General features: G+C 43.1%; 1 protein-coding gene across 4 annotated transcripts in view; it reads right to left on the bottom strand.

Annotated features, from left to right (window-relative positions):
* Window positions 1-5,546: 5,546 nt before the first annotated feature.
* The window catches only part of wt1a (WT1 transcription factor a), a 150,405-nt gene continuing 131,725 nt past the window's right edge, over window positions 5,547-24,226 (bottom strand). Inside the window, exons 7-8 of one of the 4 annotated variants that reach the window (XM_072272809.1) lie at window positions 14,515-14,598; window positions 5,547-6,758 (exon numbers count right to left, since the gene is read on the bottom strand). In XM_072272809.1, the coding sequence (XP_072128910.1) occupies window positions 6,637-6,758; window positions 14,515-14,598 (206 nt within the window). In that variant the 3' untranslated portion in view covers window positions 5,547-6,636. The other 3 variants (XM_072272808.1, XM_072272810.1, XM_072272811.1) reach the window with 3 other exon arrangements.

Genomic DNA, 24,226 nt, shown 5'->3' with positions numbered 1-24,226 from the left:
AAGGGGCGGGAAGTTCAAGGGGGATATTAGAGGAAGGTTTTTTACTCAGAGAGTGGTTGGTGTGTGGAATGCACTGCCTGAGTCAGTGGTGGAGGCAGATACACTAGTGAAGGTTAAGAGACTACTAGACAGGCATATGGAGGAATTTAAGGTGGGGGGGGGTTATATGGGAGGCAGGGTTTGAGGGTCGGCACAACATTGTGGGCCAAAGGGCCTGTAATGTGCTGTACTGTTCTATGTTCTATGTTCTAGCCAACTAAACTAATGACTTCTGCCTACACCAGGGATCCCTGCCTTTTCAATGCCATGGACCCCTATCATTAACCAAGGGGTCCATGAACCCCCAAGCTGGGATCCCTGGCCTACACAATGTCCATATTTTCCTCTTTTCCTCACATTCATAAGCCCATCTAAATGTCTCAAAAATCCCTAATGTATCTGTCTCTACCATGGCAGTGCATTCCAAGCACCCACTGTTGTGTATTTAATATTTCAGTAATATTTGAGTAATATTGTTAATATATTGTTTGATTAAGCAGTCTTTGTTGTTTACCTAATGCATTGTGGGTTAAACGTAAAAATACAAAAATAGCATACATCATTAAGCCACCGTGTCAAACTGTACAGCTCACTTTCAGTAAAAATGAAGTTAGATTTACATTCCGGACTCCCTTGTTTTTCTTTGAATTAATTATTATGTTTTTGTTATTTAAAAAACATAACAGTGGTGATAAGGAAGTTTTGAAACTAACCCAAAATGCCCACCTACCTGTTGAAGTGTAGCAAGGTGTTAAAACTTAAAAAACTGCAGTGAGACCTTTGAGTTAAAAACAAATCATGTTCTTCGGAAGAGAAAACATGGTCAAGTTGAAAGAAAGGCAGAAAATGAACAAGTACTCAGGTTCATAAACAGTGAGTACTGGGTGATAATAATCATAAATAAAAAAAAGCAGAAATGGCTGGCTACATTGGAAGATTGACTCATTCAAGAGATAACTGGATATTTTTTTTACTGAGCTAATGGAGCAGTAATTTAAAGTAAATGGAGAAGCCAATGAAAATCGAGTATCAATTTTGCTGAGCTCATTGAGTTTAAAAGCATGCAATTTGCTTACCAGTTTGGCTGCTCCAACCAAACTAGCCGAAAGGAGCTTTGCTGATATCATGAAAGTAATACAGAAACACTTTGAACTGAAATCATTGATTGCAGAATGCCTTAGGTTTCATAAGTGGAATTGAAAGGAAGGGAAGTCCATTTCAATGTATATGGCTGAGTTAAAGAGATAGTCTGAGCATTGTCAGTTCAGTAATGGGCTTAATAATGAACTGATAGATTATTTTTTTTAAATTTATTGAGATACAGCACAAAATAGGTCCTTCCAGCCTTTTGAAGCACACCACCCAGCAATTCCCCCAATTTAATCCTAGCCCAATCTAATTGTGGAATCTTCCAAGAAAACATTCAAAAATTACTTCCAACTGAAGCATAATTTACATTTAATAGAGCAGTTGAAGTAGCTGTATCAATGGAAACAGTGGACAAGGACACAATTGAGTTTTCATTAATGAAGAAAGTGAATGTGAATAAAATAGTAACTCTAAACAGAAACAAATTGAATTATCATTGTAGCAATGACTCACATACACCAGACCAATGCAGGTTTATAGGTGAAATTTCAAAGATTCAAAGTATATTTATTATCAAAATATGAGATTTATCTTCCTGCAGATAGCCATGAAACAAAGAAACACTATGGAATCTGTTCAAAGAAAACAGCAAGCACCCAATGTGTAAATAAAGAATAAATCATGTAAACTACAAAAAATGAGTGAATAAAACAGAATATTAAACATCAAATCTCATAGTCCTTGAAACAGTTGAGGAATGTTCAGTAAATTTCAGTTCAGTTCAATTTAGCGCAGTGTCATTAATTGACTGCCGGCCACAGAGCCAGTCTGCCCCAATCAAAAATGCACAAAATAGTGATAAAAAAGGAGTAACCAGAAACATATACTGTGAACTGTAGAGTCCTCTAAAAACAAGTCCAATCCACAAATAGCACTGATCAAACCTTGCCCAAGATCTAAGACTTAAAAACATAGAAAACCTACGGCACAATACAGGCCCTTTGGCCCATAAAACAGTGCCAAACATGTCCTTATTTTAGAAATGACCTAGGGTTACCCATAGCCTTCTATTTTTCTGAGCTCCAAGTACCTATCCAGGAGTCTTTTAAAAGACCCTATCGTATCCACTTCCACCACCGTCGCTGGCAGCTCATTCCACGCACTCACCACTCCCTGCGTAAAAAACTTACCCTGATATCTCTGCACCTTCCTTTGGCAGCAGTGAGTGAGAGGGAGAGGGAGACCACTCAAAAGCAGGCAGGTGATGCTGAACACCCGCTCACACCTTCCACTCTTAACCTTGTTGATCTCAATCTTGCTAAATGCTTTAATCAGCGAGTTGGTCGAGTTTTGGAACTCACCTTGGGTTCACACTCCACCATTTGGCTACGCACTTCATTCTCAACCATGCCGAATTCCCTTGGCAACAGTAAAAGCGCTAGATTGTTCTGTCAGCCCAAAAACACATTAATAAAATGCAAATTACAGGCTCCAATCACAGAAAATGAGTTTGAGGGGCATTTCAAAGATATTGATATCTAGCTAAGAATTTATTTTTTTAAAATTTAATTACTATTTTAATTGCCCCACGTGACCCCACCTCTAGCTAAGAATTTATACTGGAGAAAAGATATCTCCTGTGGAAATGACATTAGTAACAGTAAAATACAATGACAAACAAGCCACATAGGGCTTGTATGTGGTAAAAATAGCACTGAGGGGACATGATTGACTGAGACATTTACAACTGGATTGGGGATCCATCCACCATTGCATGTTACATCCCTGCAATAGAGTCAACTGAAAGTAAATTAAGAAAGGTACTGAATGATTTCACAGTAGTGTTCAAGGATGGTATTGGAAAACTCAAACATACTGCATCAAGGGTAAAATAGTTTGAAATGAAAATGTCACACCCAAGTTTTACAAAGTTCGTCTGGTTACTTACACCATCTGAAATAAAGTAGCCAGTGAGCTAGATTGCACGGAGGCTGGAGGAATTCTTTTCAGGGTTGAGTGGAACTCATGGGCAATGCCGGCAGTCCCAGTAGCCAAAACTCTGTCAGGATTTGTGGTGATTTTAAAGTCACCATCAACCCAGTATTGAAAGTAGATCAGTGCCCTTTGTCCAGGATAGAGGATACCTTTGCAAACCTTTATTGGGGCAAACACTTCAGCAAAGTGGACTTAGCTGAGGCCTACGTACAGACAGAGATGGAAGAAAAGTGCAAAGTGTTTCTCACCATAAACACTCATAACTGGTTTTATCACTATAATAGGCTTATTTTTGGAATAGCATCTACAGCTGCATTTTGATAGAAAGTTATGGGACGAGGTGTTGCAAGGCTCTCCAGGCACTTGGACGGCATCATTGTTGCTAGTGAGGATGACAAGGAACATCTCCAAAATCTCAAGACAGTGTTGAAAAGATTAGAAGATTATGGGCTCAAAGCACAATGCAACAAATGTGAATTCTTTAAACCAAGCATCACTTACTGTGGTCACACCATTGAGGCACAGGGCTTCCACAAGTGTGCTGAGAAAATTCAAGCAGTGGTGGACACCTGAAAGCCAAAGTACGTGTCATGGTTGTGGTCCTTTTTTAGGATTTGTCAATTACTATAACGGGTTCCTGTCAAACCCCCTTGTGCTACACCCCCTTGAAATAATTACAACAGTTTGGGTAGAAGTGGCAATGGTAAAAGCAGTGTAAGGTGGCTTTTGAAAAGATAAAGAAAATGGTGATGTCAGGCACTGTACTCACACATTATAATCCACATTATCTTGTAAAGTTTGCCAGGCACTGTTTGGGGTGTAAACATGTCCAGAGTCAACTCCAGAGTATCAGAACCACTTCCCATTGTTCCAGAGTCAACTCCTAAAACCACCACAGGGGCTCCAGAACCTGGGGTTGCTTCACTACAATTGCCTAGCAGAGTTACCTCTCTGGTCAGGAAAGATGTTCTCCCACAGGAGTAACAAATTCATCACAGTGATTAACTCTTTAGGTCTGAATGAGGCAATTAAAAATTTACTCTGCTATAGATGTTTTAATAGTAATTGAATTATATAGTATATTGTTTATATAGTTGAGATGCATTCTCTATTGAGTTGGAGTTTACGGCTAATCAGGGAAGAGGGTTGTGTATTTAATATTTTGGTAATATTTGAGTAATGTAAATATATTGCTTTATTAAGCATTCTTTGTTGCTTACACCATACATTGCAGGTTATATGTAAAAATATGTAAATGGCATACGTCATTACTCTACTATGTCATATGTATGTGCCTCGCTTAAAGTAAAAATGAAGTTAGACTCGCATTCTAGACTGCCTTGTTTTTCTTCCAACTAGTTTTAATGTTTTTGGAGTTACAAAACATAACACCCACCACCTTCCATGTAAAATATTTGCCCCTCATATCTCTTTTGAACTTACCCCCTCTCATCTTAAAAACATGACCTCTGGTATTAGACATTTCAACTCTTGGAAAAAGATACTGTCTGTCTACTCAGTCTATGCCTCTCATAATCTTATAAACCTCTATCAGATCTCCCCTCAGTCTTCCCAGCTCCAGAAAATTCAACCCAGCTTTGTCCTTATTGCCTTTGACTCTGCCTTGTTTCTTTTATTATTTCAGAAATATGTCTTTAGTAGAAAAGCATTTTGGTGGATTCTGTGGTTGTGAATGGCTATATATAAACGCAAGTCTATTTCTTAAATATTGTCCATGTCCCGTTTCCTCACTTACCTTTGGCCACCATTATGAAGTGACATACGTTACGTAAGCATGGGAGTTCCTGATGTGCAACGTTCATCGTCCAACTTTCCTAAAAGAACAGGCAGTTCCATTCTGTTGCAGATTCAGCCTGGGTGCAGCAAGCTGAACGCAGGAGATAGTGGCAATGGAACTCAGCAATAATCAGTGCTTGTGTTAATTAGTTAAATAGAATACCATTTGGTTTAAAGACTGGCAGATGACTATAATCACTGCTAGATGGTCATTGCCTACCCCCGTATGTATCATTAAGGACCCACATCACCCAGATCATGCCCTCTTCTCATTGCTACCATCACGGAGGAGGCACTGGAGCCTGAAGACACTCAGTGTTTCAGGAGCAGTTCTTCCCTTCCGCCATCAGATTTCTTAATGGACAATGAACACCACTCAATATTCATCTTGCTCTTTTCGCACTACTTATTTAATTTAAAAAATAAATTTCTTACTGTAATTTATAGGTTTTTAAAATTATTTTGTACTGCTGTCACAAAACATTTCACGATATATGGCAGTGATATTAAACCTGACTCTGACTCGTATGAAAACCTCCCTGGAGAACATGGAGAGGGTACCGGGTGAGGAGCGTGTTGAGACACGGTTGACAGATTTTCAGTCTCATGCAAAGTAAAAGCAAAGAAGCCAAGCCTGTGACGTACCTAATTCTCCTGTTTATTCTCTACTTTTAATAACTCTCCCATTTTAGGCACAGCAATACATTATCAGATATATACATAATAATTTCCAACCGGTAATAGTAAATAAGTGAACAAGGAAATTTGGATACAGTACAATCATCACACTACAACATTTCTCTTCATATATACTTGAAGATTCTGAAAGTCATTAAGTTACTTTTTTTTTAAAGAGGTTAATGGTAGTTTGTGGCACAGCCTGCTTCTTTTATTGTTTGGTAACACAACAGCCACATCGCCAGCATGGCTTCTCATTATATAGTGTATAATTTCAAAGCAGAGTCCTTACAGAACACCGCTCGTCAACCTCTCTTATTGGATCTAGTCAAAACTCATCTCAAATGCGATTATCCCAGCTAAAATGAATCTACACAATAGATCAAACGTCCATCGGCAATGCCCGCTAGTTTTAACTTACATCCAGTGGCTACATGTTACATGGGATGGATTTGGGTTTCAGAGTTAAAAAGAGAAACAAAATACAGTAGTATTCAATTGTAACCGCTCCCTATATTTACAATATTTACAGAGAAGCAGAGTGGTGCGGCGCTGCACCACCAAAGCTCTATGTACAGTGTCTCGCTACTGGTTTCTGCAAACGACGGTCACGTGCTTCTTTTAATGTTCTCGTTGACATGGAGTCCTTCAAAATCTCCCGAGTACAACTACAGGTTACATTCTACAAGGTATTCCAGAAAGTGCGTGCTTTCTGAACGTCCTGTGAAGGCGTTGGCTTATGAGCGTCGGGGGGTAATGGAGAAGGGAGGGAACGTCGCAAGGTTGGGCACTCGAGAGGCCAGAATGTCAGACCGCTCAGCCTCCAATAGCAGAGGCGGCGGCCCCGATTCGACGCGGCAAACGGGAGCAAGGGGCGCCGGCTCAAAGGGCGCCCGCCGGGATCCGGGCGTCGGTTCTGCCGCGTTAGCTGCCGAACATTTGAGAGTTGGCGTTGGGGCTCGGGGGGGTGGGAGGGTTGGAGAGGAGAGGCCAGCAGCGCGCCGTCACCTTTCTGCGCGGTGGAGTCCCGGTCACCGCTCAGAGGGCGAGCTGTAGCTTGGTCAGGTTTCTCTGGTGCATGTTATGGTGGCGAACCAGCTCGTCGGACCTCGCAAACTTCTTCTGACAGTTCGGCCACCTACAGCTAAAGGGCTTTTCACCTGTTAAAAACAGCAGCTCCAATGAACTTTGAATATGTTGCCAACAAAGAAAATCTACAGTCATTGATTACGCCAAAGCATAATTTATTAAGGATTAGATTTATTAGAGTGTAGCTCCATTCTAGAATATTTTTCTCTGATTCAGAAAGGCAGGACTTTTTGAAGTTAGTCAATATATGTGCTGCCTCTTGGGAGGTTGTCCCCACCCCCTCTGGATCTGTAACTTTTTACAAGGGGGAGGAAGAAAGAGATTCTGCAGATGTTGGAAATCTAGAGTAACACAGGCAAAATGGTGTAGGAACTCAGCATGTCAGGTAGCATTTATGGAGAGGAATAAACAGGTGACATTTCAAGCTGAGGCCCTCCATCAGGACTGGAAAGAAAGGGGGAAGAAGCCAGAATCGTGTGGGGTGGGAGGAGGAGTACCGGCTTACAGGTATAAGGCAAAGACAGGTGAGCGGGGAGGTAGGTGGGTGGTGATGAGTCAGCATAAAGGAGTGAGGTAGAACATCTGATTGAGTGATGCCTCACTAACAACCTGGTGCTCAAGGTCACAACTGCATGTGGAGTATTGCGAGCAGTTTTGGGGTGCTCATCTAAGAAGGGATGTGATGACATTGGAGAGGTTCACGTGAATGATCCCGGAAATGAAAGGATTAACGTATGAGGAGCATTTGATGGCTCTGGGCCTGCACTCACTGGAATTTAGAAGAATGGGACAGCAGGATCTCATTGAAACTTACCAAATATTGAAAGGCCTAGATAGAGTGGACAGAGGGAGGATGGTTCCAATAGTGGGAGAGTCTCGGAAGAGTACATATCCTCAGAACAGAAGGACCTCCCTTTAGAACAGAAATGAGGAGGAATTTCTTTAGCCGGAGGATGGTGCATCTATGGAATTCATTGCCACAGCCAGCCATGGAGGCCAAGTCATTTAAAGCAGAGGTTGATAGGTTCCTGATTAGTGAAGGTGTCAACAGTTACAGGAACCAGGTTGGAAAATGGAGTTGAGAGGTAATATAAATCAGCCTTGATAGTATGGCAGAGCAGACTTGATGGGCCAAATGGCCTGATTCTGTTCCATGTTTTGTAGTCTTATGGTCAAAGATCACAGAGATATAGAGGGATGCGATGAGAACATTGAGGGAGGGCTGGGATTATAAAACACGGGAATTGTAAAATCAAAGTTTGAAGTAAATTTATTATCATAGTATTCATTTTCTTGTGGACATTTACAGGTTTGATTACCTTAATCCAGAGGGGACTGGGAAGCAGAGGGTCGGTGAGCGAAGTTCACGAACTAGGATCGGGAGAGCAGAGAGTCGGAGAGATGCCAATTATGGAGTAGAGAACGTGGGAGTCAAGGCAGGGATAAGGCTTGGAAGTAGGAGTGGCACAAATAAGGTGTTTTAAACAGATAATGGCCCACTGATTACGCCTACACACAGAATTTTAAATTCTTGCATTATCTTGCCTACTCACTCTGCCCTCCAATCTAAGCATATTCATCTAAGAGGGCCTGTTCTTGTAACTCAGAATTCTAGGTGCATGACTCACGCTTCCCCTTTCTCTAAACTACATTCAATGCTGTTTTTCAAGATAAACTCCTGGAAATGGGTGAGCATTGCACATTCAGCACACTAACAATCGAAACAAGGCTGGTATAGATTCCACAAATGCTAGAAATCCAGAGAAGCACACACAAAATGCGCCTCTCAAAGTGCAACCTCAAGTCCCTGTTGTGAGAGGTGGGAACGGGCAAAGCCAGCCAACAGAATTCTGGTGAAACTGCATAGGCCACTCCCCTGGACAGTGAATGCAATGGATGACAAAAATGTTGATGAGCACCAACCACGTCAACAACATTGGACAATGGAGACAGGAGGTTATCAGTGACCTACGCTCCACTGGGAGCTGAGGGCCCAAGAAGCAGAAGAAGACATGCAAAATGCTAGAAGAACTCAGCAGGTCAGGCAGCATCTATGGAGAGGAATTAATTGCCAATGTTTCAGGCCGAGACCCTTCATCAGGACAGTAAAAGGCAGGGGGATGAAGCCAGAATAAGAAGGTGGGGGAAGGGAAGGAGGAGAAGCTAGTAGGTGATAGCTGAAATCAGGCAAGGAGGAAGGAGGGTGGGATGATGCAAAAAGCTGGGAGGTGATAGGTGGGAAAGGTAAAGGGCTGAAGAAGAAGGAATCTGATAGGAAAAGAGAGTTGCCCATGAAAGAAAGGGAAGGAGGAGGGCACCAGCAGGAGGTGATGGGCTGTTGAGGAGGAAGGAAGGGGTAAGAGGGAGCCCAGAATGGAAAAAAGAGAAGGGGGAGGGGAAAGAAATTACTGGAAGTTAGAGAAATCAAGTTCATGATATCAAGTTGGAGGCTACCCAGATGGAATACTGTATGTAGGAAGTTTGGTTCGGTTCACTGAAGCAGAGTCAAGGTCTCAGGGAGGAGGTTGGAAAAATCTTTTGGGGTGGTACCAGGGGTGGGGAGCTTCACCTGGAAGAGCAGGGGGAGATTGTTATCAGAGCAGAGGTCATAAAGGCAGATTGGGTAGAGGTGCTCAAATAGCAAAGAGTTTTGACACATTGAGAATGGAGAAACTGAGTCAAGAGGCTGATTATCTGAGGTTGTCCACTTAAGGGAAGCCAATATAACATATTGAGATTCAAGAGACTGCAGATGCTGGAATCCGGAGCAACATACAATTTGCTGGAGGAACTCAGCAGGTCAAGTGGTATCTGTACAGGAAAAGGAATTTTTACCATTTCATGTTGCATGCCAGTCTTCAACCCAGAACGTCGACGATGACTTTCTCTCCCACAGATGCTCCTCAGCCTGCAGAGTTCCTCCATTAAACTGTTTGCTGCTCAGTTTAAGGAACAGTGTCCCAGAGCCATGGAGCCATTCAGTAGGGAAACAGCCATTCAGCCCAACCTCTCCATGCTAACCAAGATGCCTACTTGAGCTAGTCCCATTGACACGGCACATAATGGTGATGATGATGCTGAATCTGTGGAACTCATTGCCACAGACTCCTGTGGCGGCCAATTCATTGGGTATATTTAAAGTGGAGGGTGATAGGTTCTTGATTAGTGAGAGTGTCAAAGGTCATGGGTAGCAGGCAGCAGAATGGAGTTGAAAAGGATAATAAATCAGCCGTGATCAAATGGCGGACCAGACTCGATGGGCCAAATAACTTAATTCTGCTCCTATCTCTTAAGGTCTTATGTATGGCACGTGAGCAGGTTGCGCCTATGCTCGCTATAACACAGGAGAAAGATGTGATTTTATTGAAAGAGAGGGATAATAAGTTAGCCATGGTGGAGAAGATTCAATGGGCAAAGCGACCTAATTTTACTCCTATGTCTGAAGGTCATTTCTTTATATCTGAAAAAAAAATCAAATCACTTCTACAAATGAAAAGTTTTACAGGAAGGCAGCTACTTCAACTTAATAAAAGCTTGAAAATTAAAATATTTCAGGTAGTGGGAAGTCATAACAGAAAGCAGATCAGCCATGATGAAATGGGGGAGCAGACTCGATGGGCTAAATGGCCTGATTTTCCTCCTATATCTATGGTCTTATATGGGGACATATGTGTACTTTGATGATAAAATTACTTTGAACTTTGTATTGAAGAGGGATGCAAAGTAGCATAGTGGTTAGTGTTACGCTTTACAGCGCCAGCAATTGGAAGATCAAGGTTCAATTCCCACCGTTGTCTGCAAGGAGTTTTGATGTTCTCTCCTTGGCCATAAGGAGTTCCTCTGGGTGTTCCGGTTTCCTCTCACATTCAAAAAAAGCTGTATGAGTCATGCTGGAAAGTTGTGGGCTTGCTATTTGGCGCCAAAAGCATGGCCACACTGGACCGTGTTGGTCATCAACACAAATGATGCATTCATTTCAGGATATATTTCAATATATACATGACAAATAAAACTAATCTAATCTGTAATTGTTGAGGAATGGAGCATTAACCACATTAAGACACAGTTGTCAGATACTAATATGTCAGGAACAACATCAATCTCCTTCTCCTCTACACTAGGGTCTTGTCTCACTGTGGTGTTGAAGACAAAAGAATGTAAGATCAAAGAAAAGCGCCACTTTTCCAAGAATATCGCTTCCTCTTACACTAGAAAGAGAGTTATTCAGTTTCAGAGAGATACAGACACTCATGGAATGAGTGTTGAGTCATGTTAAGACGTGGGAGAAAATTTGACTGGATGGGTCATGTCCTTGTATAGGCTTAGTATTTCCTGGATAGTCTATTGTGCAACATCTTCAGGCAAGGAAATTATTGTAGGCAACATAAAGTTGGAACTTTATTCACTGGAGCATGGGAGAATGAGGTGAGGAGGAGGATCTTATGGAAGAGTTAAAAACATGAGAGTGTTTATAAGTGAATGTGCACTGTCTTTTTCCCAGGACTGGGGAATCAAGAACTAGGGAGAAATAGGTTTAGAGTGAGATTCAAAGTATATTTATTATCAATGTATGCAGTATACAACCCTGAGATTTGTCTTCCCCACAGACAGCCACGGAACAAAAAAGAACATTGAACCATATTCAAAGAAAAAAGAAGAAAAATTGGAGAGATTTAATAGGAATATCAGAGGCAACATTTTCACCCAGTGGATGGTCAGAATATGGAAAGAGTTGCCAGAGGAAGTGATTGGGGAAGGCAGCATACTTATGTTACTTTAAGATACAACACGGTAAAAAACTCTTCCAGCCCAGTGATGCTGTGCTGCACAATTACACCCAAGTGACTAATTAACCTGTGAACCCTTATGCCTTTGGAATGTGGGAGGAAACCCCCATGGTCATGGGGTGAAATTACAAACTCCTTACGAACAGCGATGGAACTGAACCTGGGTCACTAGTGCTGTAATAGTGTTGTGCTATTGCTGTGCTACTCCACAGCTCTATTAAGATCAATTAAAATGAACTTGGACAGGGACATGAATGGGAAAGCCACAGTTAGGCTAGGGGCCAAACACATGCATATGGGGTTAGCGTAGATAGGAATCTTGTTCAGCGTGGACCAATTGGACTGAAAGACTTGTTTCTAGGTGTCAGGCGCTATGACTCTATGACACCATGACACTGTAATTTCACTGCCTGTTTGCCTAGATACTATTTTAAAATGGATTGGACCTCTATTAAAATGGAGTGAGGGAAATTAATATACATCTCGAGCTTTCTTACAAAGACAAGGATGTTGCCATGTCTTGAGAACGTGAGTTATAGGTTAGGACTTTACTCTCTTGAGCGTAGGGGAATGAGGGGAGTTTTAATGGAGGTATACAAACTTATGAGGGGTATAGATAGGGTAAAATTCAAACAGGCTTTTTCCACCAGAACCAGAGGTCATATGTTAAGGGTGAAAGGTGAACTGTCTAAGGGGAACTTGAGGAGGAGCTTCTTCATTCGGGGATGGTGAGAATATGGTATGATCTGCCAGTGGAAGTGGTAGATTCGAGTTCAATTTCAACAGTTAAGAGACATTTGGAGGTAGCGGGGTGGGAGTGGGATGGAGGGCTATGTTCTGGGTGCAGGTTGATGGGACTAGGCAGATTAATAGTTCAGACTAGGTGGGCCAAAGAGCCTAATTCTGTGCTGTAGTGTTCTATGACTCTAAGACATGATTACAAGTAATATCCATTGATTTTCTTTTTAACTGTGTGTTACAGAAAGTTTGGGGAGAGATGGTGCAATATTTAACTATTTGGGTTAGCCAAATGCCCATGGAATTGGGTGCAATATTGGTGAATGTATCCTGTCTGATACTGAGTTCAATGGAGATTGAAGTTGGTCTGAGTGTAAAATTGGTGTTGCATCTTTTCCCAACATTGAGTATGACATCCCAAGGACCCTGCTCACTGTGTCTTAGGGCAACTGTTATATTACTTTATGTTAGAAGATCATAGTCAGGCTGCCCATAAACCATGTAACTTTAAAAGTCCTGCTGTGTACTCACTTTAGGTTTTACATATTAAACAAAAGCTAAATAATTTATACATGCTTACATTAAATCGCTGTCAAGAAAAAAGCAAGTCAAATTTACCATATTAAACAGATTTAATATTTTGCATTAATTAATGACGCAAGAGGCTAGAGCAGAATTTAACCCTTTGAGAACTATGTTACTTTAGAGTAAAAAAGCCAGAAGCACAATTTACTCGAAACAATGTTGAAATTCCCAGAAGAATTAGGAAAAAAAATTTAAAATAACTTTCGATTCCTTAGATGAATTCTCGGAAGGTTGCAGATGGTGAGTAAGATTTCTTAGTAAGCATGGGTGTTTCCAATAGGCCCTAGAAGTACGAAACCTACCTCCCATGGTCACTTGGAGATCCAGTAACCTGGACTAGGTTGGTCAGTTGTACTCTAGGGCACTGCTGGTGGGCTTCTTAATGGAGTTCAGTCTACCATTTGGAGCTCAGAAACCTATCGTATATTGAAAGGCCTTGATAGAGTGGATGGAGAGGATGTTTCCTATAGTGGGGAATCGGCCAGAGGATACAACCTCAGAATACATGGAAGTCCCTTTACATTAGAGATGAGGAGGAATTTCTTTAGCCAGGGGGTGGTGAATCTGTGGAATCTATTGCCACAAATGGCTGTGGAGGCTAAATCATTGGGTATATTTGAAGTGGAGGTTGATAGGTTCTTGATTAATAAGGGTACAAACTTTACAGGGAGAAGGCAGGAGAATGGGGTTGAGAGAGATAATATATCAGCCATGATGGAATAGCAGAGAAGACTCAATGGGCTGAATGGCCTAATTGTGTTCCTATGTCATATGGTCATGTGGTCATTTAATGCCATTTCTATAAAAATGCCAAGCACTACAGATGGGTAAAGGTGGAGAACTCCCACTGGGCACTGGGAGGAGGTTTACCCCTATGAGTATGTGAGGTGGGGTACTCAGGTGTCTTAACTACCACCTCCTTTCTACAGACTCAAAGGGATCTCTGAGTCTTTCAACATGTCAAGCATTTAGTTCCTTGATCTGTGGTAGGTAGAAAGTGTCCTTGCAGACAGAGATACATATTGACAGGGAGAGCTTCTATTACTTAGAAAATCAGTCCCCACACTCATTAGGGTGGTGGTGGGTCTGATCAACAGATGAGGTCAAGCATTATTATTATTTATAGTTTTTAAATTGGTTAGGGAACAGATTGCCATGTGCGGTATTTAGGACCAGAATCCTGCAACTGACCTCTGTTCGAGGCCATGTTCTAGTCTTAGAATTTGACTTGGTTTCCAAAGGGTTTTCTACTGAGTGCACAGTTGAGGGAGATGTGGAGAGGGGCGAAATTGGGGTGAAGTGGGAGAGGGGCAGTCGGGAAGAGGTGTTGAAGAAAACCAAAACTAGCGCGTCTGTTTCAACCCCTGCTACATTCGGCCTTCCATGATGGCCCTTCATGGAGAGGCATTGATGGTGGTCATGGAGAAGGTGCAGCCCCAACCATCCTGCCCTCCCAGTTCAAGGAGGCTGCGTTTCGACCAGCAGCTCCTGCGGGGAAAATAGAGGGAATCAATTGGTGGTAAAACTCGAAAGAAACCTCACTAAAACCTTTTTTTTTTAATTTAATAAGGTTAAACATTTTAGGTCCAAAATGAACATATAGTGCTCAAAGGGTTCAAGTATTACAAAAGCGGCAGACAAATATTAGCTGTTAAACATTAAAGTCTGCGATTAAGAAAGTAAAAGTCAAAAAAAATTGTTTACGCACTTGTTTTACCTGTATGAGTTCGGGTGTGAGTCTTTAAGTGGTCAGAGCGAGAGAATTTACGCTGACAAGTTTTACACTGGAATGGCTTTACCCCTACAGGAGAACAAAGAGCAAAATGATTTGAATTAGGTCACCACAATCACACACAGACACACAGTATAAGAGGGTTTGCTGAATGTAGGGTCAATGCCAGTAACAGGCAGGTTCTCTGTCAGAGTAAAAACATGATAATGTTCTTGAAGGAATTCAGCAAGTTAGACAGTATCTATGGAAGAGGGGAATAAACAGTTGACGTTTTGGGCCAAGTCCTTTAATTAGGACTGGAAAGGAAGGGGAAATACTTCACCCCCTTGCCCACCTTTTATTTCAGTCCGAATGAAGGTTCTCGGCCCAAAATGTTGATTGGTTATTCCCCTCCATAGACGCTGCCTGGCCTGCTGTTCCTCTAGCATTTCATGTGTGTTGCTCAAGATTTCCAGCACCTGCAGAATCGCATGCTTAGGATAGTGTTCTTGCACAAGAGTCTGGACACATACACTGCCATTGGTAACGAGTGCTCATGATTGTGCTATCATGCACCGCCCCTGGGAAGAACTATGGGTTGAACTCCAGGATGACGTCATTCACTGGTAAATTGGTTTCTTATTGCTACACGTGCCAAGCTACACTGAAAATTGTTGTTTTGCACGCCATGCATAGAGATCACTTCATTACAAGGGAAAACAATAACAGAATGCAGAATAAAGTGTTACAGTTACAGAGAAAGTGCAGTGTAGTCAGACAATAAGGTGCAAGGCCATAACGTGGTAGATTGTGAAGTCAGGAGTCCATTTTATCATACTATGGGACTGTTCAATAATTTTATAACAGTGGGGCAGAAGTGTCGTGTGGTGAGTGTTGGCTCTCTGCATGACTCGGAGGGATTTCTGCCAGTTCCTGACTCATTCAGAGCTTACAGAAGGAAATGAATAGCAAAAAATCATGAGTGCATTAGTGCACAGTATGGGCCCTACGGCCCACGATGTTGTGCCAAACTTTTAACATCAATCAAACCCTTCTCTCCTCCATAAATCCTCCATTTCCCTAACATCCATGTTCCTATTAACAGTTTCTTGTGTCCCTAATGTATCTGCCTTGGCCCCCACCCTGGCAGGCATTCCATGTACTCTCTGGTGTAGAAGACTTACCTCTCACATCCCCCCTATATTTTTCTCCAGCCACCTTAAAATTATGCCCCATTGAAATAGCCATTTCTGCCCTGAAAAAAAAAATCCCTGGCTATCTGCTTGATTTATACCTCCCATCATCTCGTACATCTCTGTCAAGTCACCTCTCATACTCCTCCACGCCAAACAGAAAAGACCTAGCTCGCTCAGTCTGTGGCAGCGTGTTCCTGAGCACGTATCAATTGCAGTGTCTGCCTGTGCCAGGACAGCGAATAATCAGACAGCTACACAAATAGGGATACGGGCCAAATGAGGACAAAAGGAGGATTAATTTAGATCAGCATATTGGCTGGCATGAGCTACTTAGGCAGGAGGACGGGTTTCCATGTTCTATTTACTCAATGACTCTCAAAGTTGAGGGAATGGGAATCAAAGTCTCTTTGGGGGGGGGGCTTCTGCTGTTGCTTACATGGTGGGGGGGGTTGGCACTTCTGCTGGCATGAGTGGGAGGGGAGGGGGTTGATGCTTTTGCTACTGCTCGTACGAAGGGTGGGGGAAGGGGATTTCAGAGCTTCAATGTTTCTATCATTCATTCTTTGGAGTTTCTTGTTTTGTGGATGTCTGTGAAGAGTACAAATTTCAGGTTGTATCCTGTATACATTCTCTGATATTGAATGAGCCACTGAACCTTTGAAATAGGAAATGAATTCTGGGGTATTACATACATTTCTGGTCGCCGCATTATAGGAAGGATGTCGAGGCTTTGGAGGGGGTTCAGATGAAGTTTACCAGGAAGCTGCCTGGATTAGAGGGCATGTGCTGTAAAAAGATATTGGAGAAACTTGGGTTGGTTTCTCTGGAGCAGCAGAGTCTGAGGAAAGATCTGATAGAGGGTTATAAGACTATGTGAGGTGTAGACAGAGTAGACAGACAGTATCTTTTTCCCAGAGTTGAAAGGTCTAATGCCAGAACGCATTCATTTAAGGTGAGATGGAGGAATTTCAAATGAGATGTGAGGGGCAAGTTTTTTTTTTACACGGAGAGTGGCGGGTGTCTGTAAGACACTACCTGGGGTGGAGATAGAGGCAGAAACATTGGAAACTTTTAAGAGGTGTTTAGGTAGGCACATGAATGCGAGGAAAAACGGAAGGATACAGGCACACAATGTGCTGAAGGAGCTCAGCAGGTCGGACAGCATCTATGGATGGAAGTAATCAACATTTCAGGCTGAGACTCTTCATCAGGACTGTTTATCACTCGAGATTTCCAGCACCTGCAGTACTGCAGTTAAATATTTCAAGCACAAAATCAGTGCACCGCAGGTAATAACAACAAATGTTTAAGAGCGCAAGATCGCACATCCACACGCTGCCAAAACCAATGCGAGACTGGAGGGAGTGAGACTGTGAGGCGGGCGCAGGTGACTTGTATTGGCGGGAAAGCAGTGCTTCTCGTCCCAACAGCCTTGCATAACTGTGAGTTTTGGACGCATATAAGGAGAAGTTGGTAGGAATAGGTTCGACGCATAACTATGAATCCGCATTGTCTGAAGACGCATATAATGAGCATAGGGTGTATCTCTTGTGGTCTATGGCAGGATACTGACATTATGTAGTCAGAAGAGATTAGTTCAGTTGGCCATTTGATTACTACTTTAATTGGTTCAACACAACATTGTGGGCTGAAAGGCCTTTTCTTGTTCTATGTTCTAAAACAGTAAGTGTAGGAAACACTCAGTAGGTCAGGGAATATCCGTAAAAGAGAAAAAATTAATGTTCCCAGTTGTAGTCAGTTCCCCAGAGCTTAACATCCAGTAAGTACTGGAGGCTGCAACCGACTAGTCATCTGATGCTTCTCTTAGAACTTGTCCAGACAGTGGGCAGAGCAGATGCAGGGTGACATAACCTTAAGACTCTTCTCCATCTCGCTACTCTGACTGTGGCTTCTTACACTGTTCCACAGAAGCCCAATTACCAGAATTGGCCTGAAACATTAACACTGTTCCTCTCTTCACAAACACTCAGTGGCCACTTCATAAAGTACACTTGTACACCTGCTCGTTAATGCAAACATCTAAACAGCTAATCATGTGGCAGCAACTCAATGTATAAAAGCATGCAGACTTGGCCAAGAGGTTCAGCTGTTGTTCAGACCAAACATCAGAGTGGGGAAGAAATGTGATCAAAGTAACTTTGACCATGGGATAATTATTGATGCCAGACAGGGCGGTTGGAATATCTCAGAAACTGCTAATCTCCTGGGATTTTCATACACGGTCTCTAAAGTTTAAAGAGAATGGTTCTGGGGGTGGAAATGCTTTGTTAATGAGAGAGGTCAGAGGAGAATGACCATACTTGTTCAAGCTGACAGGAAGGCAACAGTAACTCGGATAACCATATGTTACAACACCGGTGTGCAGAAAAGCATCTCTGAATGCATAACACGCATAATACAAAATTAATTGGATAGGCTACAGCAGCAGAAGACCATGAACATACACTCAGTGATCACTTTATTAGGTACAAGAAGTACACAATAAAATGGCCACTGAGTGTATATTGACTGATTTGCTGAGATTTTCTGGCATTCTCTTTTCTCATTTCATTTAGAAGTTTGGTTTCCCTGTTATTGACAGCTGGTGAGTAGTACTAAACTGGCAGAAAGGGAGTCACAGTTATTCAGAACAGAAACAGTCATTACAGCCCAACCCGTTCATGCCAACTATGACATCTATTTATTTAGCCATACAGTACTGTAACAGGCTCTTCTGGCCCAACGAGCCCATGCCGCCATTTATACCCAGGTGACCAATTAACCTATTAACCAATATCTTTGGAATGTGGTAGAAACCCGGAGCACTCAGAGAAAATCCACATAGTCATGCAGAGAACATAAAACTCCATACAGTCAGTGGCTAGAATTGAACTCAGATCGCTGGCGCTGTGATAGAAGTATGCTAACCGTTACACTAACGTGCCACTCCCGAGTATCTATCCCAGCTAATCAGATTTGTCTGTATTTAACCATATCCCACCACACCTCTCCCATTCCCCTGCCTGCCTAAATGTCTTTCAAATGTTGTAATTGTGCCAGCCTGTACAGCGTCCGTTGGCATCTCATTCCGTATACCCATCACCCTCTGTGAGAAACACTTGTCTCTCAGATTCCTCTTAAATCTTTCCCCTCTTCCCCTTAGATACATGTTCTCCAGCTTTAGACTCCTCTACACAGGAAAAAGACAGACCGTCCACCTCATCTGCACCCCTCATAATTTTATAAACCTCTACACGAACACTCCTCAGCATCCTATAGTCCAGGGAAATCAGTTCCAGCCTATCCAGCTTCTCATTTTAACTCAAGCCCTCCAGTCCTGGTAACTTCCTCAAAAATCTTTCCTGCACGCTTCCCAGCTTAATGACATCTGACCAGCACTGTACAGAATACTCTACTCTATGTGGAGACCAGCACTATGCACAATACAGGTGTGGAGACCAGCACTGTGCACAATACAGGTGTGGAGACCAGCACTGTGTACAATACAAGTGTGGAGACCAGCAATGTGTACAATAAAGGTGTGGAGACCAGCACTGTGCACAGTACAGGTGTGGAGACCAGCACTGTGCACAGTACAGGGGTGGAGACCAGCACTGTGTACGATACAGGTGTGGAAATCAGCACTGTGCACAATACGGGTGTGGAGACCAGTATTGTGCACAATACAGGTGTGGAAACCAGCACCGTGCACAATACGGGTGTGGAGACCAGCACTGTGCACGATACAGGTGTGGAGACCAGCACTATATACAATACAGGTGTGGAGACCAGCACTGTGTACAATACAAGTGTGGAGACCAGCACTGTGCACAATAAAGGTGTGGAGACCAGCACTGTGCACAATACAGGTGTGGAGACCAGCACTGTGTACAATACAAGTGTGGAGACCAGCACCGTGCACAATACAGGTGTGGAGACCAGCACTGTGCACAATACAGGTGTGGAGACCAGCACTGTACAGAATACAAGTGTGGAGACCAGTACTGTGAACAATACAGGTGTGGAGACCAGCACTGTACACAATACTCCAAGTGTGTTCTCACTATCTAATTATACTTGTAATCGTTGTTGCACAAAGTTGCAAACTCAGTCAGCTCCTTCACAGACACTAGCCTCCCCAGCAACTATGACGTCTTCAAAAGGCGATGCCATGAGAGGAAGGCATCCATCAGTAGGGACCCCCATTAACCAGGACATATCCTCTTCTCATTGCTACCATCGGGGAGGAGTACAAGAGCCTGAAGAAACACACTCAACATTTTAGGAATTACTTTTCCCCCACCACCATCAGATTTATGAACAGATAATGAACCCATCAACACTATCTCACTACTTTTGATCCTTATTTCATATAAATAGATAGATAAATCGGTAGACAGATACTCCCAAGTCTAAATGGGAAACACCCGAGAAGGTCATGGAGAATGACAGAGCTAAGATCCTTTGGGACTTCCAAATATAGACTGATAAGCAGGATTGGACAACCATCCAGACAAGGAACAGAAGAAAGAAATAGTAATAGACGTGGGAATCTAGAATATGAGAAGCTGGAGAAATGCCAGGGTTTGAAAAAGCAGGTAGAAACGACGTGGAAGGTTAAAGCCAGAGTAATCTCAGTGGTGATAGGAACACTTGGAGCTGTGACACCTGGACTGGGAGAGTGGCTCCAACAAATCCTGGAAACATTTGTGACCTTGGTCCAGAAGGGTGCACAAATAGGAACAGCAAGGATACTGCACCGTTCACTACCATCTGCCTGTCTCGACACTTTCAAGAATTATGTTCCTGCTGCCCTAGGTCTCTCTGTTCTACAACAGTCTCCAGGGACCTACCATTTACTATGTAATTCCTGCCCCTGCACGCTACTAAGGTGCAACACCGCATACTTGTCCAAGTTAAATTAATTCTAACGACGTTCCTACGCTTGCCTCCCCAGTTGATCTACACTGTAGATGCTGGTTCCTCACAGCTCCTGGGAACGGGTGCTTCCTGTGTGCAGTTTGCATGACTGCTTTCCTCCCACATCCCAAAGGCACTCAGTGTAGCTTAGCGGCAAATCGAATGACAGAGAGGTGTCCTGAAGAAGGGTGTCAGCCTGAAACGTTGACTCTGTTTCTCTCCATAGATGCTGCCTGACCTGTTGAGCTCCTTCAGCATTTTGTGTGCGTTGCTGTGGATTTCCAGCATCTGCAGAATCTGGTGAATGCAGCAGGCCAGGCAGCACCTCTAGGAAGAGGTACAGTTGACGTTTCAGGCCAAGGCTCTTCGATGGCCCGAAACGTCGACTGTACCTCTTCCTAGAGATGCTGCCTGGCCTGCCGCGTTCACCAGCAACTTTGATGTGTGTTGCTTGAATTTCCAGCATCTGCAGAATTCCTCGTGTTTACGTATCTGCAGAATCTCTTGTGTTGATGTGTACACGTGAAGTCACAGGGAGGAAGAGGGCAAAGAAAAGGGGAAATGGGACTAATTGGATCATTTCCTGGGAATCAACATGATGTGCCAAATTTATTTTAGTTATGGAGACACAGCGTGGAATAGGTCCTTCTGAAACTTCAAGCAATGCCAGCGAACAATCTCCTGATTTAATCCAAGCCTAGTCACAGGGTAATTTACAATGACCAATTACCCTACCATCCGGTACGTCTTAGGACTTTGGGAGGAAACAAGAGCACCCAGAGGAATCCCCCATGCAGTCATGGAGAGAATGTAGAAATTCCTTACAGACAGCAGCGGGAAATGATCCCAGGCCACTAGTACTGTAAAACATTGTGCAAACCACTATGCTGTTGTACCATCCCAATGCCTCCTGTTTTGTTGTTCTCACATATCATGTATAATGGCAACATCACACTGCTTTGAGGTTCAGCTCCACTGAAGCCACAAAATAATTTCTAAGGAAGGCCATTCAGCCCATCATGTGTACAAGCACATAGATACACCTGGAGGAAATCTGTTCAAGAGGGATCTGTTCTACATGAGAACAACTTCCGTTGTGCCGCAGAGAACACGCGGCAGGTGCGAGAGGAGAGGCTGAACAATCAAAAGACCCAACCACTGACCACAGACACCACTTAACCTTGCCCACACTGAACCAGAATAGGTGGATCCCAATCCGCCTCTGCAGCCACCTGAGGACTCACCTGTAGACAATCACTTTGGAAACCATCGTACTCGACTTGAGTGATTGCACTAGTACTGTAATGTGTCTGCTGAAGTTTAATTTAAATGGAGAGATTTTAACCCACAACTCAGTAACTTAATCACCGCACTGCAAAATTGGCTTTCACCACCACATTACACAATGCAGAGCACCACACAGTTCTATCATTAAACAGCAAATGTATCTCCACAAACCTGGTGTAACTTTTAATGCAAACCTCTTCTTCTAGTTATTTACCCTTGTGTTTCTTTCCAAGTCTCCTGCCTTTCCTCTCCTCGCTCCAAATCATGTTTCTCTCAACGTTAATTCTCTTGCCAATGATGCCACTGGTAAATTTTTATTTCAGATTTGCAGCATCTGTAACACACTCAGTGACCATTTTATTAAGTTTCTCCTGTATCTTATAAAATGGCTTTTGAGTGTCCGCTTGTGGACTTCTGCTGTGGCCCACCCACTTCAAGGCTCAACGTGTTGTGTGTTCAGAGATGGCCTTCTGCACTTTGCTGTTGTAACACATGGCTACCTGAGTTACTATCGCCTTCCAGCTTGAACCAATCTGGCCATTCTCCTCTGACCTTTCTCATTAACAAGGCTTTTCACCCACAGAACTGCTGCTCACTGGATTTTTTTCACACCATTCTCTGTAAATTCTCAACACCGTTTGGCATGAAAATCCAAGCAGATCAGATGTTTCTGACATACTCAAACCACCCAGTCTGGCACCAACTATCATTCCACTGTCAAAGTCACTTAGATCTCATATCCTCCCCAATCTGATGTTTGGTCTGAACAACAACTGAACCTTTTGACCATGCCTGAGTGCTTTTATGCATTGAGTTACTGCCACATGATTGGCCGATTAGAGATTTGCGTTAACGAGCAAGTGTACAGGCAAACCTAATAAAATGGCCATTGAGAATATATAGCTTCTGCAAGTACCCTTATGGGTCTGTGTGACATGAACTGGTTTCAAGGGTCTGATAGCCTAAAGAGGCATCTTGCAGAGCGAAAAACTGTCTCCTGAAGGAACTCTGTGGGTCAAGGAGTGTCTGTGAAAGGGTGAAGGAATTGTAGATGTTTCAGGTGTAAAGTCCTGGTACAGGCAAAACGTCAATAGTTCCTTGCCCACTGAGTCCAGAACACTGTCTGTTCCTCCAGATTTCTCCATCTGCAGCCTCAGTTTTCCAGAATATTTTGTTTCCTCATTAACATCATTTCCAAAGTATGTGTTCTTCCCTCTCCTAATACTGTGGCAATTTCCTCTCTCCCTGTCATCTCCTCTGCATGTCAATGTAAGGGAGAACGAGTCATTACCCCGTACAACATCAAAAGAGGCTAGTCTGTGCCAGCCCTCAGAGTGACCCCATCAATCACATCCACCTGCTGATTTCTCTGAACCTTGCTCTCTCTCACGTGCATGTTTCCGCTTCCCGATTCTCCAGACACGCATCTACACATGTTCGCCTGTCAACATGTCTTTGGCAAGTGTGATGAAACGCAGAGGAAAGCCAAGAAATAAACACAAGAGTTTCTGTCAAATGCTGGAAATCCAGAGTAACACACGCAAAATGCTGGAGGAACTCAGCAGGTCAGGCAGCGTCTATGGAGAGGAGTAAAGAGGTGATGTTTCGGGCCAAGACCATTTATTATGACCAAGTCGTCGTAGGGAGAACATGCAAGTCATTGTCTTGTTCTGAGCAGCATCCTTTCAAGATGGGTGACCCCAGCCATTATCAATACTCTTCAGAGAATGTCTGTCTGCCGTCAGTGGTCGCATAACCAGGACTTGTGATATGCACCAGTTGCTCATACGACCATCCACCACCTGCTCCCATGGCTTCATGTTGACCCTGATTGGGGGTGAAGCAGGTGCTACACCTTGCCCAAGGGTGACCTGCAGGCTAGCAGAGGGAAGGAGTGCCTTACACCTCCTTTGGCAGAGACATATCTCCATCCCTCCATCCTGGTAGCGCTTAGACTTCAGTGCCAAGTAAATGTGAAAACTTTAGGAAGGGTACAGAGGAGGTTTACCAGGATGCTGCCTGGATTAGAGAGCATGTCTTATGAGAATGGGTTGAGTGATCTAGGGCTTTTCTCTTTGGATGAGAGGTGACTTGAGAAGATGTATAATTTGATAAGAAGCGTAGACACAGTAGACAGCCATATACTTTTTCCCAGGGTGGAAATGGCTGATAATGCTGATTAGAAGAAAGTACAGGGAAGATATCAGAGGTAGTTTTTTTTACACAGAGGGAGGTGCATGGAGTGTTCTGCCAGAGGTGGTAGGGAGGCAGATACGTTGGGAAGATTTAAAAGGCTCTTAGGTGGGCAAATGAAT

This window comes from Mobula birostris, chromosome 11, assembly GCF_030028105.1.
Source record: "Mobula birostris isolate sMobBir1 chromosome 11, sMobBir1.hap1, whole genome shotgun sequence".
Classification (NCBI taxonomy): domain Eukaryota; kingdom Metazoa; phylum Chordata; class Chondrichthyes; order Myliobatiformes; family Myliobatidae; genus Mobula; species Mobula birostris.
This window is presented reverse-complemented; position numbering and strand designations above follow the sequence as displayed.